The sequence below is a fragment of the Setaria italica genome, chromosome IX, assembly GCF_000263155.2.
Source record: "Setaria italica strain Yugu1 chromosome IX, Setaria_italica_v2.0, whole genome shotgun sequence".
NCBI lineage: Eukaryota > Viridiplantae > Streptophyta > Magnoliopsida > Poales > Poaceae > Setaria > Setaria italica.
This window is the reverse complement of record NC_028458.1, coordinates 29685199-29708085: the sequence shown is the minus strand read 5'-3', so window position 1 is coordinate 29708085 and position 22887 is coordinate 29685199. Positions and strand designations below refer to the sequence as shown.

The 22887-nt window shown below is 45.9% G+C and overlaps 1 protein-coding gene across 1 annotated transcript; it reads right to left on the bottom strand.

The window, feature by feature from the left end:
- Positions 1-20859: 20859 nt before the first annotated feature.
- Positions 20860-22446, bottom strand: LOC101782535 (peroxidase N). Its single transcript, XM_004983280.4, has 4 exons — positions 22191-22446; positions 21891-22073; positions 21607-21772; positions 20860-21421 (listed from the first exon to the last, which is right to left on the bottom strand). The coding sequence occupies exons 1-4, from the start codon at positions 22407-22409 to the stop codon at positions 21006-21008; spliced, it is 984 nt and encodes a 327-aa protein (XP_004983337.1). The 5' UTR covers positions 22410-22446; the 3' UTR covers positions 20860-21005.
- Between the last annotated feature and the right edge of the window lie 441 nt (positions 22447-22887).

Genomic DNA, 22887 nt, shown 5'->3' with positions numbered 1-22887 from the left:
CGGTGCCGCGGCTCGTCGTCGGCTCGTCGTGGCTCGTCGGCGGCTCGTCGGCGGCTCGTCCAAGTGCTGCAGGCGCAACACCTCCAAGGTATCCACACGTGCAGGGAGGAAGCGTCGCAAGCCAGATTGCTAGATCCGCGAGTTGCAACAGGCGAGGGCGTGGGAGGCGCGGCAAGAGTGTTCAGCCAAAAGGTGTAAAACCCTAGGGCGCCCCCACCCCTCTATTTATAGGGGTTCCTGATGGGCCTCTGGATCCGAGGCCCATTAGTACTCCTAAACCTAATCCAACTCGGATCAGATCCGAATTGGGCTTCCAGCCCCTTAAGTGTGCGACCCTATGGGTTCGGATACGTATAGACATGGCCCGAGTACTCCTACTCGGCCCAATAGTCGGTAGCGGCCTCTAGCAAGACGTGCCAACTCCTATACGCATACGAAGATCATATCAGACGAACCATCACAACATAATATACATGCTATTCCCTTTGCCTCACGATATTTGGTCTAGCTTCAAGCCGACCGCTCTTTCTCGATCCTGTGATTCGGAATCCCTTTGTAGGTTAACTCTTAACCGTACGTAGCATGGCCATGCATTTTCGGATCCGATCACTCGAGGGGCCCAGAGATATCACTCTCAATCAGAGAGGGGCAAATCCCATCTTGATTGACCATGTCTCATAGCATGCTTCTTGACAAACCCGAAAGCTACCTTTATAACTACCCTGCTACGGCGTAGCGTTTGATAGCCCCTAAGTAGGTCGATCCACATCTAGAATACATGCGACAATCTCAGGTCTAAGGACAAAGCGTATATGTTGTTTAAAGAGAGAACTACTTCTCGTGCTGGGTCAGTCCTAACACATGTCTCCACATGTGTCCACATTATTAGTTCAACATCTCCATGTCCATGACTTGTGAAACATAGTCATCAACTAATACATGTGCTAGTCTAATATTCATGTGTGTCCTCACATGAACTCCGACTAGGGACAACTTTAGAATAACCATACAAGTAAAGAGTTTCACATACAATTCACATAATTGCAAATCAATTCAAGTAGCCTTTAATGGATATTCAATGAACACAATATACAAATCATGGATACAAATGGAATATCATCATCTCTATGATTGCCTCTAGGGCATACCTCCAACAGTCTCCCACTTGCACTAGAGTCAATCTAGAAGGTACCTAATACCCATAGCTCTTACATGCGCATCATGCTTAGCCTGCGGGAGTGGTTTTGTCAACGGATCAGAAATGTTCAGATCCGTGTGTATTTTGCATATCTTGATCTCACCCCGGTTAACGAAGTCTCGAATGAGATGAAATCGCCGCATTACGTGTTTGTTCTTCTGGTGGTTCCTTGGCTCCTTTGCTTGCGCAATTGCCCCATTGTTATCACAGTAGAGATTCAATGGGCTGGACGCATTTGGGAACACACCAAGCTCAATGAGGAAATTCCTTATACAAACACCTTCCTTCGCGGCTTCCGAAGCCGCGATGTACTCGGCTTCTGTCGTAGAATCGGCCACCGTCTCCTGCTTGGAACTCTTCCAACTAACAGCACCACCATTTAGCGTGAACACAAATCCTAATTGTGACTTTGAATCATCTCTGTCGGTTTGGAAACTAGCATCGGTGTAACCTGTTACAACGAGCTCCTCCTGACCTCCATAGACGAGGAACATATCTTTAGTCCTTCTCAAGTACTTAAGAATGTTTTTCACCGCTGTCCAGTGACTCTCACCTGGATCAGATTGGTGTCTACTTGTCATACTTAGCGCATATGAAACATCTGGGCGAGTACTTATCATTGCATACATGATAGATCCAATAGCCGAGGCATATGGCACTCTACTCATGCGATCCCGCTCATCAGCAGTCGAAGGACACTGAGTCTTGCTGAGATGTATGCCATGTGACATAGGCAAGAACCCTTTCTTTGCCTCTTCCATGCTGAACCGCTTCAACACTTTGTCAATGTAAGTATCTTGGCTTAAACCTATAAGCCTTCTCGATCTATCTCTATAGATCTTAATACCCAGAATATATGCCGCTTCCCCTAAGTCCTTCATCGAAAAACTATTTTTCAGTGAAGTCTTTACGGACTCAAGCATAGGAATGTTATTTCCAATCAGTAATATGTCATCCACATATAAGATTAGAAATACTACAGAGCTCCCACTAACCTTCTTGTAAACACAAGACTCTTCTTCGTTCTTGGTGAAGTCAAACCCTTTGACTACTTCATCAAAACGAATGTTCCAACTCCTAGATGCTTGCTTCAATCCATAAATGGATCTCTGAAGCTTGCATACCTTTCCAGCATTTTTCGGATCGACAAAACCCTCGGGTTGTATCATATACACGTCCTCAGCTAGGTTTCCATTCAGGAAAGCTGTCTTGACATCCATCTGCCATATCTCATAATCGAAATATGCAGCTATAGCTAGAATAATCTGAATGGACTTAAGCATCACTACGGGCGAGAAGGTCTCGTCGTAGTCAACTCCTTGAACTTGTCGAAAACCTTTTGCGACAAGTCGTGCTTTGTAGATGTGAACATTTCCATCCATGTCCTTTTTCTTCTTATAGATCCACTTGCACTCTATGGCTTTAACACCATCAGGCGGGTCAACCAAGTTCCAAACTTGATTGTCTCCCATGGACTCTATTTCGGATTGCATGGCACTCTGCCATTTTTCGGAGTCTGGGTCCATCATTGCTTCTGCATATGTCGCAGGCTCATCATTGTCCAACAATAATATTTCCCGCATTTCGCGGAGCCTTGCCGACCTTCGTGGTTGTGGCGGTGCTTCTCTTGCCATGGGTATCTCAACTTGTTCTGCTACGTTAGCATCACTCATTGATTCTTGCCCGATTGGCTCATCTTGAACTTCTTCAAGATGCACTGTCTTTCCACTCTTTTCTCCTTTGAGAAACTCTTTCTCTAGGAAAACCCCGTTCCGAGCGACAAACACTTTGCCTTCTGATCGGTTGTAGAAATAATATCCCAAAGTTTCCTTTGGATATCCCACGAAAATGCACTTATCCGACTTGGGTGTGATCTTGTCCGACTGAAGTCGTTTGACAAACACTTCACATCCCCAAATCTTTAGAAAAGACAAACTAGGAACCTTTCCAGTCCACATCTCATATGGTGTCTTAACTACGGATTTAGATGGTACCCTATTAAGTGTGAAAGCTGCTGTTTCTAGAGCGTATCCCCAAAATGACAACGGTAGGTCCGACTGGCTCATCATTGATCAAACCATGTCCAACAAAGTTCGATTACGTCGCTCGGACACACCGTTTCTCTGAGGTGTTCCAGGCGGCGTAAGTTGTGGAACAATTCCGCAACTCTTTAGATGATTGCTAAACTCGTGGCTCAAATACTCGCCTCCACGATCAGATCGTAAGGCCTTAATTTTCTTGCCACGCTGATTTTCAACTTCATTCTGAAATTCCTTGAACTTTTCAAAGGTTTCAGACTTGTGCCTCATCAAGTAGACATAGCCATATCTACTAAAATCATCAGTGAAAGTTATGAAGTATTGGAATCCTCCTCTAGCCGTCGTGCTCATTGGTCCGCATACATCACTATGTACGAGTTCCAACAAGTCTACTGCTCTCTCAGGAAATCCTGTGAAAGGCGTCTTGGTCATCTTGCCTAGCAAGCAAGCCTCACATGTCTCGTATGATTCAAAATCAAACGAAGTTAGAAGTCCATCAGAATGGAGCTTCTTCATGCGCTTATCACTTATATGACCCAAACGACAATGCCACAAGTAGGTAGGACTCAAATCATTAGGCCGAGGCCTTTTAGCACTTACATTACAGACAGGTGAACCATCAAGATTTAAAACAAACAATCCATTCACAATGGGTGCAAAAGCCATAAACATATTATTCTTAGAGATCACACAACCATTGTTTTCACTCGCAAATGAATAACCATCCTTCATCAAACATGAAGGAGATAAAATGTTTCGACTTAAACTAGGAACAAAATAACAATTATTCAACTCCATAATAAATCCTGACGGGAGGTGGAGTTGCATCGTCCCGACGGTCAAAGCAGCAACTCTTGCATTATTGCCCACGTGGAAATCAACTTCTCCTCTTTCCACGCTTCTACTTCTTATCATTCCCTGCATCGAATTGCAAATATGAGCAACCGATCCGGTATCAAATACCCAAGAATTAATAACTGTATCAGCGAGAAATATGTTGTCTATAACATAAACAACAAGCGTACCTGAGGTAGAAGTACTCTTACTTCCGCCGTTCTTCAACGAAGCTAGGTACTGCTTGCAGTTCCTCTTCCAGTGACCAAGTTCATGACAGTAAAAGCACTCTTTATCTGGAGCAGGTCCATGTCCAGCTTTAGCCTTGGGCGGTGGGTTTGGCTTGGACGTTCCAGCCTTGCCCTTCTTCTTCCAAGAATTGCCCTTCTTCTTAAAGCTGGGCTTGTTCTGTATCGCCATCACATGGCTGGTACTAGCGCTTTTCTTTATGTCAGCCTCTGCTGTCTTGAGCATACCACACAGCTCATTCAGACCCTTCTTCGTCCCATGCATATGGTAGTTCGAGATGAAGTTCCCATAGCTAGCCGGAAGAGATGAAAGAATGAAATCAGTGGCCAACTCTTGGCCCAGTGGGAAGCCTAGCTTCTCCAACCGTTGAGTGTAACCAACCATCTTGATTACGTGTGGTCCTACTGCTGCGCCTTCTGCTAGCTTGCTCTCAACAAAGGCCTTAGACACATTGAACCTTTCAGTCCTGGCCTGTGTTTGGAACATGTCTCTAAGCGCCACGATCATATCGTGCGCCTCATGGTTTGTTTCAAACTGCATCTGCAGCTCGGGTTCCATGCAAGCAAGCATAAGGCAGCTTACTTCGAGGTTAGCATCACATGCTTTCTTGTAAGCATTCTTAACAGCAGCGGGTGCATCCTCAGCAGGTTCTTCTGGTAGTGGGTTGTCTAGAACATCTTCCTTTTTCTCAGCCCTGAGAACAATTCTCAGGTTGCGGATCCAATCCGAGTAGTTTGTTCCATTCAACTTGTCCTTCTCAAGGACCGAACGCAAAGCAAACGATGTGGTGGTGTTGCTAGGTGCCATTTAATCTACAACAAAAGTAATGCAAAATACACTAAGACAAACGTATCCATGATAGAGCAAATTACATTAAACTATTTTAACAGAATCTACTCCCACTAAAATCAATATCCCTCTATTGAAACTTAGTGATTCAGGATCCACAACTAACAAGTCTACTAGTGAGCTTTAGCATCACCGCTAGCAAACGAGGTAGGTCGGTAAGCAACTTTTGCTAATCATATCACATATGACTCCTATTGTTGGGTGACATCTCTATGTCTCGGCGCCCAACCTTTATGCCCCAAGGTCCTTAACCGTTAAGATGACCTCGTTAAGTTAACCAACCCTTATGCGTGTAAGTGTCCGACACAAACCCGTCTAGTCAAGGAAAACTAGTGGCACCCTAATTTCATAGACTCACCACTAATTGTACAAGACATGGGACGGTGCAAGTTTTAGTTGGGAGGGCATACTAACTTAAACTTGTGAGGGATCGTTCTACTTCTAACATCACAGCATGCAGAAAGTAAAACATAAACAGAATAGCATTCACACAGTTGTGACACAGTATGGCCCGTTTTTCTTATGGTGATCTCCATCTCCATTGAACCTGTTCACCATGGTGATCTCCATCTCCATGTTCCATGTGCGCCATCCTCCTGGTGATGAGTCCTCCAAGAACTAGACCATGCTATTACGCCTAATAGCTAGTAAAGAATCTAGTAATGAAGATTACATAGTTGCTTGGATCATCACAGATTGGTACGCAGACCATTAATTACAATAAAGTGACAACACATATGGCTCCTGCCGTGTTGCCGTACGCGCGACACGCAGGTCACGAATTAGTTACACACATGCATCACATACACAAGGGGGCCATACTGATCACAAGATACATGCATACATCCTGCAAAATAGAGTTAGGCGTCCTAACGTTCCAAACTTCGGAGGCCCGAAACTCCATCTTCCAAGCCGAATTTGGGAAATCTAATCTCGCCGAAAACGGCAAAGCCGTTGAAATTCACGTGTAACTTTTTCTGTAGATCAATTTTCGTATAGAAATCGCCCCGATCCGAGATCGTACCGAAAAGTTACGGCTGATTTACCGAAGCATGCGCATACGGCAAAATCCCGACCCCGGCAGTAGATCACATCTACTATAGCACATCTAATGCGCCTGGCATATGACCCTGGATCTCGATTCGACCAATCATATTGATCTTCCCTCACTGCAACTGGGTTTACGTGTATCACTTAACTCCGATGGCGGAAACCGACCGGTAGGAGTATGTCGTTACACTACCATTGCAGCAAGGGCACGAAATCAGAACATAGATCAAACAGAAAACTCGCATATCTCCATATGCACACATCCCGAATCCAAAACTAAGCAGCTAAGGCTCTGATACCACTGTTGGGATACGAGGTAGGCTACGCTAGCGCAAATCAAAATTTCTACCGCGTATAACCAGGAAGAACTGTCGTATAAGGATCACGGGATTACCACTCGACGCACTACTGGTGCGGAAGATGTAGATATGCGACGGTGCAGTGAAGACAATCACGTAGTCGTACGTAGTCGATCACGTCCAGCGGCTCCTCAGCAGCTCGTCCACGTGCACAGCAAGATCGCCTCCGGTGCCGCGGCTCGTCGTCGGCTCGTCGTGGCTCGTCGGCGGCTCGTCGGCGGCTCGTCCAAGTGCTGCAGGCGCAACACCTCCAAGGTATCCACACGTGCAGGGAGGAAGCGTCGCAAGCCGGATTGCTAGATCCGCGAGTTGCAACAGGCGAGGGCGTGGGAGGCGCGGCAAGAGTGTTCAGCCAAAAGGTGTAAAACCCTAGGGCGCCCCCACCCCTCTATTTATAGGGGTTCCTGATGGGCCTCTGGATCCGAGGCCCATTAGTACTCCTAAACCTAATCCAACTCGGATCAGATCCGAATTGGGCTTCCAGCCCCTTAAGTGTGCGACCCTATGGGTTCGGATACGTATAGACATGGCCCGAGTACTCCTACTCGGCCCAATAGTCGGTAGCGGCCTCTAGCAAGACGTGCCAACTCCTATACGCATACGAAGATCATATCAGACGAACCATCACAACATAATATACATGCTATTCCCTTTGCCTCACGATATTTGGTCTAGCTTCAAGCCGACCGCTCTTTCTCGATCCTGTGATTCGGAATCCCTTTGTAGGTTAACTCTTAACCGTACGTAGCATGGCCATGCATTTTCGGATCCGATCACTCGAGGGGCCCAGAGATATCACTCTCAATCAGAGAGGGGCAAATCCCATCTTGATTGACCATGTCTCATAGCATGCTTCTTGACAAACCCGAAAGCTACCTTTATAACTACCCTGTTACGGCGTAGCGTTTGATAGCCCCTAAGTAGGTCGATCCACATCTAGAATACATGCGACAATCTCAGGTCTAAGGACAAAGCGTATATGTTGTTTAAAGAGAGAACTACTTCTCGTGCTGGGTCAGTCCTAACACATGTCTCCACATGTGTCCACATTATTAGTTCAACATCTCCATGTCCATGACTTGTGAAACATAGTCATCAACTAATACATGTGCTAGTCTAATATTCATGTGTGTCCTCACATGAACTCCGACTAGGGACAACTTTAGAATAACCATACAAGTAAAGAGTTTCACATACAATTCACATAATTGCAAATCAATTCAAGTAGCCTTTAATGGATATTCAATGAACACAATATACAAATCATGGATACAAATGGAATATCATCATCTCTATGATTGCCTCTAGGGCATACCTCCAACATGGAGGACTTTCCTCCCATGGGTCCTGTGGTGCCGGTGCCGAGTATTCAGCCAGTGGTAGTCGAAAAGAGGCGTGTTCGTCTGCTGCCGTGATCAGCCTGGTAAGGACTTGTGTAGTCTTTTCTTTTGTTTACTGATTTTTGTACTCTATAGCCAGATGGTAATCATTAGACTTCATCAGTCTAGGGATGCCGAAGACATTATTCACGTCGAGGTGGGGGCGGAGGTTGAGGCTGGTCCGTCGACTACCATTTCTGGGCCCATAGTCGACTTGACTATGGGTGATGCACTTGAATATGCTACAGGAGGTCATCCGCTCAGTGGAGGGCCTTTCAATCCCCGAGAGTTCTGGAGGTGTGCCGCCTACAATGGCTGAAGTTTCATCGACTGTGAGTGCGAGTAGTGTTGATGCCTTGGCACTAGTTGTTGCGACAGGAGTGGGCTAAGTCGGCACAACAGGTATGTTACTGGAGTAGATATGTTATTGAAGGGGAGTTCCCTTGTACCTAGTAGCTAACCTTGATTTTTCTTGTCAGGGTCTGTTGTGAGTAAAGAGCCGGAGCCTCAAGTTGCCAACAGCACTGGGGGTCCAGTACTCGAGCTGCCACCAGAGTCGGAGATCAAGAGAGCTATCCAGAGCTTTCAGGTGTGTGTAACCCATTTTCTTCGACTAATTATATTTTTGACAAGCCTTGATGATTGTGTTGTGTTGTTGTAGAATCTATATGATAAGACCCAAAAAAATACTCGAGCTCTTCAGGAGCACAGTGAACCTACACAGCGGGTAGCGCAACTGGAGCAAGAGTGTCGCCGTCTTATAGATTCCTTGAAAGTTCATGAGGAGGCCGCTATATCATTTGCAATTGAAAGGAATGATCATGAAGTCCTTCAGGAGCGGCTGGAGAATCGCTATAGATCTTTGAACCAGAGATATCAAGGTGAGTACTCATAGTTGTTGAGTATGTTTAATCGTAGTCATAGATTCTGATCTGTGTGGTGTTTTGGCGTAGAGCTCAAAAGCAAGGAGGCTGCTGCGAGTAGCCAGCTGCTTGACTGGAGAAATGCTCACGACCGGTTAGTCGATGAGGCTGCCCGCCTTAGGGCATCACTGGCTGATACTCGAGCGTCGTATGAGTGTGAGGGGGATAGAAAGGATCAGATGGGAGTGATGCTGGCGTTGGCTATGGTGTCCTGTAGAGGCCATGCTAGAACTGTGGAGAGGCTGGAAAGTGATCTCCAAGAGTTGACTAGTGCTGCTCAGGATGCAGTCAACGCCATTGCTCCACCCGAAGATGATGCTGAGCCTCGCTCTCTAGTTGAGAGACTAAGAGCTGCCCTAGGTAGAGTTGCTGGACTGTGTAAGACTATCTGCAAGCAAGTCCTTGTAGTGGTAAGTCATATTACCTGAGGGCAAACTTGTTGGCGGGTGGAGATGGAACTGCCCGGAACTGCACAGAGGATGCCTATGCGCAGTATCTTGAGGAGGCTGAGCCCGTTGCGGCAAGGATGACCGAGTTCGTATCTTTGGAGGAACCCTAGTCATTTGAACTCGTGTTGTATTTTTTGCTGAACACTTGTGGCTGTACTTGAACTCAGTCATGTAAATCTTGCTTTGAGAAATTTAAATTCTGATATGATCGATGATCTTTGTTGTTTGACCTCGTAGTCGGGAAAAAAATATCCGAGTAACCAAGTAGTCGTAGTATCCGGTGTGGTCTTCAATTATTGGAGTTGCTGGTGAGGGTAATGTAGCTATTATTGCTTTGTACTTGAGAGGATGCACATGTACGCTTTTCACTTTTGTCTGTTATGCTCAGTGTGGTCACATGCGTGGAGTTAAGTCGTCTGTTTGACCCTTGTTAGTGTCTCATGCTAATCGTCATGAGCGGGCAGTAACTACAAGTAGTTGGCAGTTGCAGCCTTTCAGCTATAAATGAGCTCCTAGGTATTCGACCAAGATCATGCCCTTCAGTATAGTGATGGCTTGCTTTAGTTACTGTTGTTTGATAGTAGAGAGCTTCCAATGAGCGCCTCGGTGCTAGAAGATTCCTCATAGATTAGAGCCACCTTCCCTCCACAGACTTTTATGCTCGTAGGGATAGCTGCGATGCTAGAAGAATCCTCGTAGGAGGGTTTGCTGTGTGCCTCATCTTGCAACTTGCGATCCAGCTCAGTCCATGCCGGAACTTGTGGGTGAAGGATGATGAGCTCTGCGGTCTTTATCCAGCTCCCTGATTAGAGGTGCAGGTGTGGCATACGGTAAGGACTTGTGCACTAAAGCTGTCCACGGAGCAGCTTCGGAGAGTGCACTTCATCTTCCTGGTGCTTTTCTTCCTGATCCTGCGTCGGGTATTCATCCTGTCGCCATCGAGGGAGCGGCAGTGAAAGAGTACCTGGTTTCCGGTTGTTAGGGGGAGGGATCAGGGTACAGCTGTAGCTTCCTCATGTGCAGGTTCTGCATTTTGACACAGCTTGCACCTTGGTAGTCGGGCAGTCGCCAGGCTCGTGTATCCTTGTGATATAGTAAAAGTCTGGGACTTCTGTTCTAACTGCCAGTGGTTGCTTGCAGTCGTTGTTGTGCTATTGTGTTGTATTTTGTATACCCCGACTCCATTGGGTAGTCGATTGTAATCCTGCGGAGTTTCGTTAATGCAAAAAATGCAAGTATGAGTTTGAGTACTCCATAACTGATGGTTGCGGTAGTTTTTGTGCCTTTGGAAGACAAGTGACTAGCACCATAGTCATGGCTTGTTATCATGGAGCGCTGTAGCATAGTGAGTTGTGGCTTTGTGAAACTGCTTAGTCTTGTAGAGACGAGTCGGCGAGACAGCATTGAAACTTGTAGAGTTGAATAGTTTGAGTGGCTGTGAATAGCCACCGAGTTGTGATAACTCAAAGAGACTTGATGAAAACATGTCGAGAGCGGAGCCCTGGGGCTCATAGAGCTGAAGAGCTCGAGTGGCTGCGAATAGTTGATGAGTTGTGATAACTCAAAGAGACTTGATCGAATCAAGTCAAAGGTGGAGCGTTGGGGCTCGCAGAGCTGAAGAGCTCGAGTGGCTGTGAATAGCCGACGAGTTGTGATAACTTGAAGAGACTTGATGGAATCAAGTCAAAGGCGGAGCGCTGGGGCTCGCAGAGCTGAAGAGCTTGAGTGGCTGTGAATAGCTGAGCAGAGGCAAGGATAGTGTTTGCCAAAGAACTTTGTTGTTTAATAAATTATGGGTGAAGACCCGGGTATATGTCTTGTAGTCTGCTATGGGTAGTAGCGACACAGATGCTCTATATTCCAATATCCTCTGTCAGGTCTAGGTGCCTTGTTTCTTCTAATATTCCTTCGTCATACTGCTCAACTACGGGAGATTGCCACATGACATCTGCAGGGAGGATGGTCTCTGACCCATATACGAGAAAGTAGGGAGAATGCCCAGTAGGCTTGCATGGTTGAGTGTGTAGTCCCCACGGAACATTGGGTAGTTCTTTGAGCCATTTGCGTCCATTTGTGTTGGCGATGTCATGCAGTCTTTTCTTGAGATCTTCGAGTAACATGTCGTTGGCACGCTCGACTTGGCCGTTGGCCCTTGGGTGAGCGACAGAGACATATCGTACATCAATTCCACTGTTCTCATAGTATTCCCAGAAGTCGTGATTGTTGAAAATGGATCCTAAATAAGTGATGATCCTGTTGGGGAAACTGTAGCGATGTACGATCTCATCCAGGAAGTCGAGGACTTAGTTGACCTTTGGGCAAGTAACAGGTTTGACTTCAATCCACTTGGTGAACTTGTCAATGGCTACGAGTACTCGATTGAACCCTCCTAATGCAGTTGGGAGTGGACCAATCATGTCAAGCCCCCAACATGCAAAGAACCATGTTGGAGGTATTGTGATGAGCTTGTAGGCAGGGACATGATGTTGCTTGGCGAATAATTGGCAGCTCTGGCATCTGTGGACTAGCTGTTTTGCGTCGGCCAATGCCATGGGCCAATAGAAGCCTGCTCTGAAAGCTTTGCCTACGATCATTCGTGAAAAGGCAAGATTACCATATATTCCTTTGTGTATTTCTTGACCTTCTTCCTAGGTGACACATTTCATGAGTATCCCTGAAGATGCACTCTTTCTGTAGAGCTTATCTCTGACTAGAACGTAGCTCTTTCCTCGTTGTGAGAATGGTAGCTTTTGTTCTTTGATGTAATCGATGAACGGTGATCTCCAGTCATCTTTGATCATCATGATCTCTCGGTAGGGTTCTAGAGGTTTGCTGTTGGTAGTTGCTGGAGTAGCTTGCTCTGGTATACAAGGCTTGCGAAGCTCATGTGCAAAAATGCCTGCTGAAACTTCTACTCGAGTTGAGCCCATTTTTGATAAGACATCAGCGGCTACGTTGTTGTCGCGGAAGACATGGTGAAACTCAAGGCCTGAGAACTTATTCTCTAGCTTGCATACTTCCTTGCAGTAGGCGTCCATGTTATCCTTGTTGCGATCCCACTCATCATTGACTTGGTTAATGACGACTAGCAAAGTCACCATATACCAGTAGTCGTTTGATACCGAGTGATATTGCGAGACGAAGGCCATGTAAAAGTGCTTTGTACTCAGCTTCATTGTTTGAGACTTCCCAGAAGATCTGGAGAACATATTTGACATGTTCACCTTTTGGAGAGATCAAGAGTACTCCTGCACCGACGCCTTCAGGCTTGAGGGAATCGTCGAAGTGTAGGAATACGAGGTAGGCTACACTAGCGCAAATCAAAATTTTCTACCGCGTAAACTAGGAAAACTGTCGTATAAGGATCGCGGGATTACCACTCGACGCACTGATGCAGAAGATGTAGATTCGCGTCGATGCAGCGAAGTCGATCAGCGTAGTCGTACGTAGTCGATGATGTCGACGTCCAGCAGCTCCTCAGCAGCTCGTCCACGTGCAGCAAGATTGCCCTCGTGCCGCGGCTCGTTGTCGGCTCGTCGTGGCTCATCGAAGTGCTGCAGGCGCAACACCTCCAAGGTATCCACACGTGCAAGGAGAAAGCATCGCAAGCCGGACTGCTAGGTCTGTGAGTTGCAACAGGTGAGGGCGTGGGAGGCGCAGCAGATGTGTTTCACCAAAAAGGTATAAACCCTTGGGCGCCCCCACCCCTCTATTTATAGAGGTTCCTAACGGGCCTCTGGGTCCGAGGCCCATTAATATTTCTAAACCTAATCCAACTCGGATCACATCCGAATTGGGCATCCAGCCCCTTAAGTATGTGACCCTATGGGTTCGGATAAGTATAGACATGGCCCGAGTACTCCTACTCGACCCAATAGTCGATAGCGGCCTCTAGCAAGACGTGCCAACTCCTATAGGCACACGAAGATCATATCAGATGAACCATCACAACATTATATAAATGCTATTCCCTTTGCCTCATGATATTTGGTCTAGCTTCAAGCCGACCGCTCTTTCTCGATCCTATGATTCGGAATCCCTTTGTAGGTTAACTCTGAACCGTACGTAGCATGGCCATGCATTTTCGGATCTGATTACTCGAGGGGCCCAGAGATATCATTCTCAATAAGAGAGGGGCAAATCCCATCTTGATTGACCATGTCTCATAGCATGCTTCTTGACAAACCCGAAAGCTACCTTTATAACTACCCTGTTACGGCGTAGCGTTTGATAGCCCCTAAGTAAGTCGATCCACATCTTGAGTACATGCGACAATCTCAAGTCTAAGAACAAAGCGTATATGTTGTGTAAAGAGAGAACTACTTCTCGTGTTGGGTCAGTTCTAGCACATGTCTCCATATGTGCCCACATTATTAGTTCAACATCTCCATGTCCATGACTTGTGAAACATAGTCATCAACTAATACATGTGCTAGTCTAATATTCATGTGTGTCCTCACATGAACTCCGACTAGGGACAACTTTAGAATAACCATACAAGTAAAGAGTTTCACATACAATTCACATAATTGCAAATCAATTCAAGTAGCCTTTAATAGATATTCAAGGAACACAATATAAATCATGGATACAATGGAATATCATCATCTCTATGATTGCCTCTAGGGCATACCTCCAACACGAAGTACATAACCTAATGCTCTAGCCTTTCAAGTAGTGTTGGTACTTGGTTTTCCCTCCACACCGCCATGAAGTCGACCTGAGCTAGGGATTTGATAGCTATTCTAGGTTTGAAATCTAGAGACAAAGCTCCGAGTTCTACTGCCCATTTGGAGATTCTACCTGTTGCATCCCTATTATGAAGGATTTCACCGAGCGGGAAGTCGGTGATGACAGATATGTTGTGTTTTTTAAAGTAGTGTCGTAGTTTCTGTGAAGTAAGTAGGATTGCGTAGAGTACCTTCCGCACTGGTGCGTACCGAGTTTTGGAGTCCGAGAGTACTTCACTGACGAAGTAGATGGGTCTCTAGACTTTGTAGACGTGGCTTGGTTCAGACCCTTCGACTACTACTGCTGTGCTAACAACATGAGTAGTAGCAGCTATGTATAGGAGAAAGTCCTTGTTTGGATATGGAGTTGTGAGGATTGGTGGTTTTGACAGGAAGTCCTTGAGCTGTGTCAAGGCTTTGTCTGCCTCCTCTGTCCATTGGAACTTGTCTTGCCGTTTGAGTAACTTGAAGAAGGGTAATCTGCGTTCTCAAGTCTTGAGATGAATCGATTGAGGGCTACCATGCAGCCTGTAAGCTTCTGCACATCCTTGATGCCAGCTAGAGCTTGCATATTTGTGATGGCAGAAATTTTCTCCAGGTTGGCCTCAATGCCCCAATGGCTAATGATGAATCTGAGTAATTTTCCTAAGGGTACACCGAAAATGCATTTCGTAGGGTTGAGTTTCCACCGGAATGCTCGTAGGCTTATGAATGTTTCTTCTAAGGCTGCGACTAGATCATCTGGGTTTCTTGTTTTGAAGACCACATCGTCTGCATAAGCTTCTACGTTGCGGTGTAGTTGTTTCTCGAAACACATTTGGATGGCACGTTGATAGGTCACACCTGCATTTTTTTAGCCCAAAAGACATTGTTTTGTAGCAAAATGCTCCAAATGGAGTGATGAAAGTTGTTTTGCCTTAATCTTGTTCTTTGAGGGCTATTTGATGGTAGCCTGAGTAGCAGTCACGAAAGCAGAGCAATGCACACCCAGCTGTGGAGTTGACTACTTGGTCGATCCTGGGTAGTCCAAAGGGGTCCTTTGGGAAATGCTTGTTGAGGTCTGTGTAGTCGACGTACATCCTCCACTCATTGTTCTTCTTGCGAACGAGTACAGGTTTGGCTAACCAATCAGGGTGGAAAACCTCTTTGATAAACCCTACTACGAGTAGTTTGGCCAGCTCTTTTTTGATTGCATCTCTTCTATCTTGGGAGAACCTTCGTAGTCATTGTCTTTTTGGGGTATCTTTGGGATCGATGTTTAATGAATGCTCGATCAGCTCCTTGGGCACACCAGGCATGTTAGCGGGCCTCCAAGCAAAGATGTCATGGTTAGCCCGAAGGAAACTGATGAGCACGCTTTCCTTTTTAAGGTCTGTCCCTATTCCAATCAGAGTTGTCTTGGATGAGTCACTAGTCTGAAGATCGATGGGTTTGAAGTCCTTCTCACTTGCTGGTTTCACCTTAGTCGATCCTGACTTGTTTTCTGGGATTTTGAGTTCTGTGGGGCTGAGTTTCTTTGATGCTGTGAAGACTTGTTGCATGGGATTCTGTGCTTGAGAAGTTGCAGCGATTTCAGCAGCTTCCGTGTCGCACTCGTACAATCGCCTCAAGTCTCCACGTAGTGTCAGCTCGCCTTTAAGTCCTGGCATCTTGAGTACCAGGTAGACGTAGTGTGGTATAGCCATAAGCTTGGCCAAGGCTGATCTTCCGAGTATGGCATGGTAAGAAGTTTTGAAGTTGGCAACCTCAAACCTAATGTACTAAGTTCAGTAATGTTCCTTGGTGCTGAAAGTGACTGGTAGGACAACTTGTCCTAAAGGTATGGTGGCATTGCCCGGGACAATTCCGTAAAATGGTGAGTCTATTGGAGTAAGCATGTCTATGACGTCGAGGCACATTTTCCTTAGTGTCTTGGCAAAAATTACGTTGAGTCCGCAGCCGCCATCGATGAGTACTTTGGTGAGTCTTGATCCTACGACGACAGGGTCGAGTACCAGAGGGAATCGGCCTGGTTCTGAGAAACTTGTCCATTGGTCCTTTCTGCTGAAAGTTAAGGGTACCTCAGACCATTTGAGTGGTGTAGGAGCTGTTGGCTCGATAGCCATAATCTCTCTAAGTACTAGCTTATTGGACCGCTTGGATGCAGTACCCGGGATTCCACCAAAAATGACGTTGACCATCTTAGAAGCAGTTTGGAACTCACCTTCGCCTTCATCAGCTTTTTTGACCTTGCCTTTACCTTTGTCATTCTTCTGACCAATGTCTTCAGGAGGGGGTGGTGCTAGTAGTTCTTGCATTACTCGGTGTCAATCACCGAGTGTTTTCTGTTTGGATGCCATGGGCATTGCTTCTTGAGTAACTCGGTGAAGGAGGGCCCGTCATTGCGGTTGTATGACCCTTTCTTGCATGAGTTGGACATAGCTGTGACAGTGTTGTCCAGTATGCGCTTGTGGTTCTGATTACCCAAATAGTTGTTTCGAGTATCATTGTTGCAGTTTCTGTCTTGTTCATGATTGTTGTTATTGTTGTCACGACCGCGGTTGCAATGAGAGCCGAATCTCTCACGCTCTTTGTCTTCTTCATCTGCTCATTATTGCACCATGATTTTGAGATCTTTGACAGTGGCTGGACAACGTCTGCCAAAGTCTTGGTATATTCGACGATCATCGAGGCTATTTTGAAAGCACTCGATAACGTCTACTTCTGAAATGTCAACTATTGTAGCCTTTTTTTCAAAGAAACAGTGAAGGTAGTCGCGAAGTGTCTCGCTTTCTTTCTGTTTGACTTGGCTTAGGTCAATTTTGTTGCCTGGGCGAGACATGGAGCCCGTGTAATTATTAGTGAAAGCCTTCGTCAAGTCTTCCCATGAATCGATCGACTTGGGCTTGAGTGACTCGAGCCATGTTAATGGCGCGGGTTCCATGCATAAGGGGAAGTGAATGACCTTTGTATCATCATTACCCCTAGCTGCTTGAACTGCTTGTGAGTAGCATCGTAGCCATTGGACTAGATCTTGCTTGCCATCATACTTGGTGATCCCCGTCGGCTTGAACTTCTTGGGTAGTTTAGTATTTATTACCCGTGTGGTGAAGGCGGGGAAGTGATCATTTGCATTGGCTTCGCGTTCACGTTCGTGGCGATGGTTGTTATTGATTACCTCTCTTAGGTCGCTGAAGATTGAGGCTTCGCGATTGGCTCTGTGGTGGCGAGGGCTCTATGAAGAATTGCTGCAGCTAACCTCTCTTGTGTCCTTGTTTCGCCTTGGGGCCTCACGTTCATCTCTATTTTGCCTTTGGTTATGTTGTCTCAGTTGGTTGACTACTTCATTGCTGTTTCTTGGAGCCTCGCGATTGCCACTGTAGACCGTCTTTGCTGCCATCCTGGTGGGCTGAGTTGCAAGGGATAGATGGGATTGGCGATTCCTTGTCGAGTAGTTTGTAAGCTTGCTCTACGAGTTGTGCTATTAACTCATTGCCCCTTTCCGCGAGTTGTGCTGTTAACTCGTTGTCTCTGTCATGAGGTATGAGAGTTGATATGAGATTGATCCAGGCAATTGCTGCGAGTGGAGTGTTGTGTTCTTGAGCTTGCATTGCATCGAATGCTCTTTCGAGGTTCACGATTGGAATGTTTGTAGCTAGTAGTCAGCAATGATCTGCTTGGGCAGCATTGCGTGCCCTTTTTTTATTTCTTTGTTCAGAGGTTTCATCTTGTGGGGCGTTAGCTGACGATTCATCTTGTGAAATGTCGTCGAGTTGTGCAACCCGTCGAGGAGTTTTTTGGTGGCTGGCACCCACGTCGTTATTTGGTGACGTGATGACAAAGATTTCTCTGTCCGGGTAGTAGCTTCCAGAGGTTGATGTTGCAATCTCCGTAGTGCTTCCTTCTTCGTGGGATGAAGTAAGCGGGATACCCTCTTGATACAGGAGGTTGTCTATGTGAGCAACAAGGTGCGACTCGTAATCTTGGGCAAGGAATGATGGCTTCATCCTAGGCCAATAAATGAATCTGCCTTGCGGAGTTGAAGTAATTACCAAGCCTTGAGCTGGTCCTAACAAAGGGATCTCTTGGACGGAGTCCGAATCAAAGTCGCAGTCCTTACCTGACTCTACTCCGGATTGGACTCGAGTAAGGAATTCTTGGTGGACCACGGCTGTGTTGCGGAGTCCGTGCGGGAATCGACTCTGACTCAAACTCGATGTTATTAATGTTGAAATTTTGGATTTTCTCGATGAGATTCTCTGCTTCTTGATGAAGAAAGTTTTTGTCGAGACGCTTCTTTTCTTGGTTGCTGATGATGCAGCATTTAAAGGATCCAGCACCGTCAAAGATGCAAAGCCAGGAGCTGAAGACAAAGGTTGCGCCCGCCTCAAAGGAGGAAGCAGGCTTGATGATGACTGGTGCCATTGATCTCATGCAGAGAAACTCAGCGACTGACCCTACCTGGCGCGCCAGCTATTAGTGTTTTAGACCGACAACCCGCCTAGGGAGTACCCAAGGTGGTCTTTTGTGCTGTAGGTGTCATCAAGAATCAAGGAGTTGATGGTAACGCAAGGAACATGATTTAGACAGGTTCGGGCTGCTAGATCGCGTAATACCCTACGTTCTGTGTGTCGATTGTATTGATCTTGTTCTTCGTTCTTCGTTGTCTAGAGGGGGTCCCTGCCTGCAGTACCATCATTGTCCTGGTCGTGTTACAGCGCAGGAGTCCTGGTTGAGTACATTACAGAGTTCTACTCTAACTCGGTAGAGTAGTTTCCTTTGGACCCGACTAGTCATCAATAAGTCCATGAAGCCTACACGCCCTGCAGATTAGTCTTCATGGTCGAGTAGGTTTCGGGTACGTTCCCTTAAGTGGGTCCGTACAAGTCTTCTTGTGGGCCCGAGGGTGCCTAGCCGACAGTACCATCATTGTCTAGGGCGAGGTGGTTATGGCACAGCAATTCCTAGATGGAATAAGATGGAAAAGGCTTGATCGATCGGGGTATCGTACCAGCAACTATTGAATGGACCGATCGATTGAAAAATTGGTATTACACTCATGGAGGCTTCCTGAGCCAAGCAGATGCGACGCTGATCTTCAATGAGACAATACATCAGAAGGCTGAAAGGCTTATCAAGAACATTGAAGATGCTTAGGCTGGGAGGTTGAAGGTGGACCGAGAGAATGATGAGGTCACATTGGCCCTCAGGAATCCCGAGCACCCAGGACGTTGCTGAGGGTTCGGTGTCGTTCCGTGGAAGTTTGCTTTCCGAGACAACAACGCCTCGTACAGAAGCCACAAGTGAAGAAAGGAATAGATTGAGGAGAGGTAGTGGTGCATGCTAGATGTTATATAGTGGTAGCCTCTAGCCTGTTTCACATTGCAAAGACACATTCACATTAGATGTTATCTAAGACATGTTCACATGAAGTAATCAGTCATGTGACTCCTTGTTTGCTTCCAAGTCTACTAATATAAAATTCTGCATCAGGATTATTTTGCAACATTCTCCCCCTAATCTTGATGTATCTCAAGCTCGGTCTCAATAGATGTCAAATGTAGTAGCTCAATTTGAAGCAAATCAATATGTGGTCAAGAGATTCTCCACGACACGTGTACCTTTGTACGAATCTGGCAAAGGAGGGGCTCTCTTTTTCCTCAAATGCGTAAGAGACCCACAAAGTTATCCTTAGCTACTCCTAATAAATCAAAAATTCATGTCTCTGCAAAATTGAAAGATGTGACAACAACCCTACACTACAATCACTATAAAAAACAATTTGTAGGCGTGCCCCCATTTTTTTCTAGGGCCAGCTCAAAATGCGACCCGTTCCTACAAACAGGAGCGAGTTACTGTATATTTCTCGGACCACTCCTGAAGACACATTTGCATGGGCGGGCTACCCCTAGAAATGGCCGACAAAAGCACCCATCTACCTTCTTCCTCCTCCTGACAACACCGTTCGATAGAGGAAGTGATGCCCGAAAATCTAAAAAAAGGAAATGTAGGGGTGGGGGAGGAAGTTTTTTCTACTTGATTTCCTTGGTTGGAGGTTGTATGAGGTAAATTGATGCTAACCCAATGTATTTTTGAAGCTTAATGCATAGGTTTAAGGCTCAAATAGAGTTCCTTTACCTCTAGGTAGATCTAGATCTCCAAGGTGTAGATTAGTCATTTGGAGCTCAATTTACTTCAAAACTTTTGGATGAAGTTAGGTTATTTAGGTAGGAGAACAAGATTATCTAATTATTTGGATGCAACTTTGATGGTTTAGTCTCATTCATGAATGATGAAATTCCTAGATCTATGGGGGAGAGAGAGAAGAAGATTTTGGTTTTTTCCTATATTTACACAAGCATGATAGTTTTTTTCCAAGATCTAGTGGGACAAAACAGCTTAATTTCTGATTATTTTTTAATTAGCACATATTACATTTAGTTTTTTCAATATCTACCCATAGATGTGTACTTCTTTTACGGTACATAATACTACTACTTAGTAATATATAGTATTGTTCATTATTATGGATATTTTAGTAATTATTACATTGTAAAAAATGATATTTCAAATGAAGTGGTCTTTTAAACTTTATGCTAGTGTAAAAAATAAAATTATAGTGATGCTATTTGTATTTTTTTACCATGATACCCTTATACTACCTGTACTATTCAGGTATGCTACTCCTACCATAGTGAAGGTTTTAGTAGTATACAATTAATCTTGACTGTCGGATGTCATTATACTAATTCTTTTCGAACACTAGTATAGTCTAGCTTGAAATTTTTCATTTTCCATCAATAAAGCAACTGAGTTTGACATGTCGGGCTAATCTGTAAGTGTTATTAATTATTCTTCCATCTTTCTACGCAACCGCTTAACGTTACACGCATAATCGTACACTTTGGTGCCTTCTCACGAACAAGTGCAAGAAATAGATCCCACAGACGCATGCATCACTCACTCCTCATGAGTTGACAACCCTGCAGTTCTTGCGGATCTCCCCTTCCGAGCCCGTGAGAGGGATGTTCCCCATCTTGATCATGGACCAGCCGAAATCGCAGAAGAATTGATCCTCGTCGTGGCTGTAGGTCCGCACGAGATCCTTTGTGTTGGCAGTGCCTTGCGGGCTTGAAAAGAGGCCCTGGTCGGAGGACAGCAGGCCCTTATTGGCCAGGAGGTTCTGGTAGTAGTAGTTGTCGAACACGTCGCCGGAGCTGACGTCGAGAGCGGTGGTCTGGTTGCCGTCGCCGCCTGCACAGAGGCTCTGAAGGCTGTCGGCGAGGCTGGCATCCAGCGTCGGATCTACTGAATTCGTCGCCGAGAAGTTTGACAGGCGATTGCTGAACAGCACGCACCGGGATCGGCCGATCGTGTGGGCTCCTGTCCAATTTCAGGTTGAGAGCATGTGAGTTCCGTAGAATCTTAACAGATCACGTGAAACTTGATGTATAATTAATAATCTTAATAACTGCTTCTGAGTGAGCTACGAACGTGTAAGGACTAGCTCTGAAACTTGTAGGAGAACGTGGAAGTAGAAGTAGCTGTAACTGATTCATGATATTTACCCGATAAGACCACGACATCGGTCGTGTTCAGGCCGACGGCGTTGAACTTCTGAATAATGGAGTCTATCGGTTCAAATGGCGCAGGCAAGCCGTTGTCAGCTCCAGACTGATTGGCCACCAGACCGTCTTTTCTTCCCAGAAGAACATCCCAATATGGCCCTCCACTCTGAACAACAAAAATCAGTACACGTCACTACGTCACAGCCGTCTTGCACCGTTAGTACTCTGTCTAGCAAAACTTAGTGTTCCAACAAACTTGACTGGAAGGGCTACTAGGAGCGTACAAAGAGCACTCCATAGCCTGCTGCAAGGGCTACGATGTCAGCGCAAGACACCACCTCAGGGCAGAGGCTCTCGAGATCAGCCTTTATGGCGTCAATGACCTCGTACCCTCTAACTGAGTTCAGGTTGGGTTGTGCAAACTTCTCGCCATCGCTGCGGTCCAAAAGTATTGAACCATCACATCCCTGCATATATGAAATTTCACACCATTTCGGTAACTCAGCAACATAGAGCTGCATCGATCTACAGAACATTATCAGAGACTCAGGGTTAAGAGATTAGAAGTCAGTCAAGACAGTTACATTGACAAAGCAGTCATGGAAATGGAGCCTGAGGAGGGAGGCGCCCATCCTCATCTCAGCTCTCATGGCAGTGAACACATGCTGCTGCACGATAGTGTACAAATGAGGACATGTTTCGTCGTAGAAATCAGAGGTGAGCTGACATCTCACACCCTGGTTACCGAGGCACAGTGAAAGAACCGAAAATACAACCAGCAACCGGGAGTAAGCGTGTTCCATGTCTTACTCGGTTACTACTTCCTCCTCTATAGACTATCCTGGGCTTCCACACTCCACAGTTTCTTGCCAAGTTCTTATAGGCGGTTAAAGTGATCCATCAGGGAATATACTACCTCAGGTAGGCTAATTCGGCACGATAGTGGGCGGCGCGCATGCATGTGTCTACTGGTCTCCAGAGGTGAGAAAGATTTCTAAACAAAAATAGAACTGCACATTCGGAAGATGGCAATTGGGCTATTGGGGCACTAGAAGGGGCTCTTTTGCTTCGTTTTCTGATTCTTAATGGTGAAGTCACTAGTGTGATGGTGCTGCACTTAGCATGCTTCCCACTGCTTTTTGTCTCAAGTCCAAAGTGGTAGTGGAGATCCAACCAATGCAAACAGGAAATTCTAATGTAATGCATGCAGTTTCGTGCAGGATTTCGATTTTTGGATATGACGGCCACAGACGAGATGATAGTTGATGCACTATTCAATTA

Bases quoted from the DNA above. Each gene is read 5' to 3' on its own strand.
- LOC101782535 (XM_004983280.4), bottom strand. From the start codon at position 22,409: ATGGAACACGCTTACTCCCGGTTGCTGGTTGTATTTTCGGTTCTTTCA. The intron at 22,074-22,190 runs GTAACTGTCTTG...TCATATATGCAG, and splicing joins TCCATGACTGCTTTGTCAAT to GGATGTGATGGTTCAATACT. The intron at 21,422-21,606 runs GTAAATATCATG...GAAATTGGACAG, and splicing joins CGATGTCGTGGTCTTATCGG to GAGCCCACACGATCGGCCGA.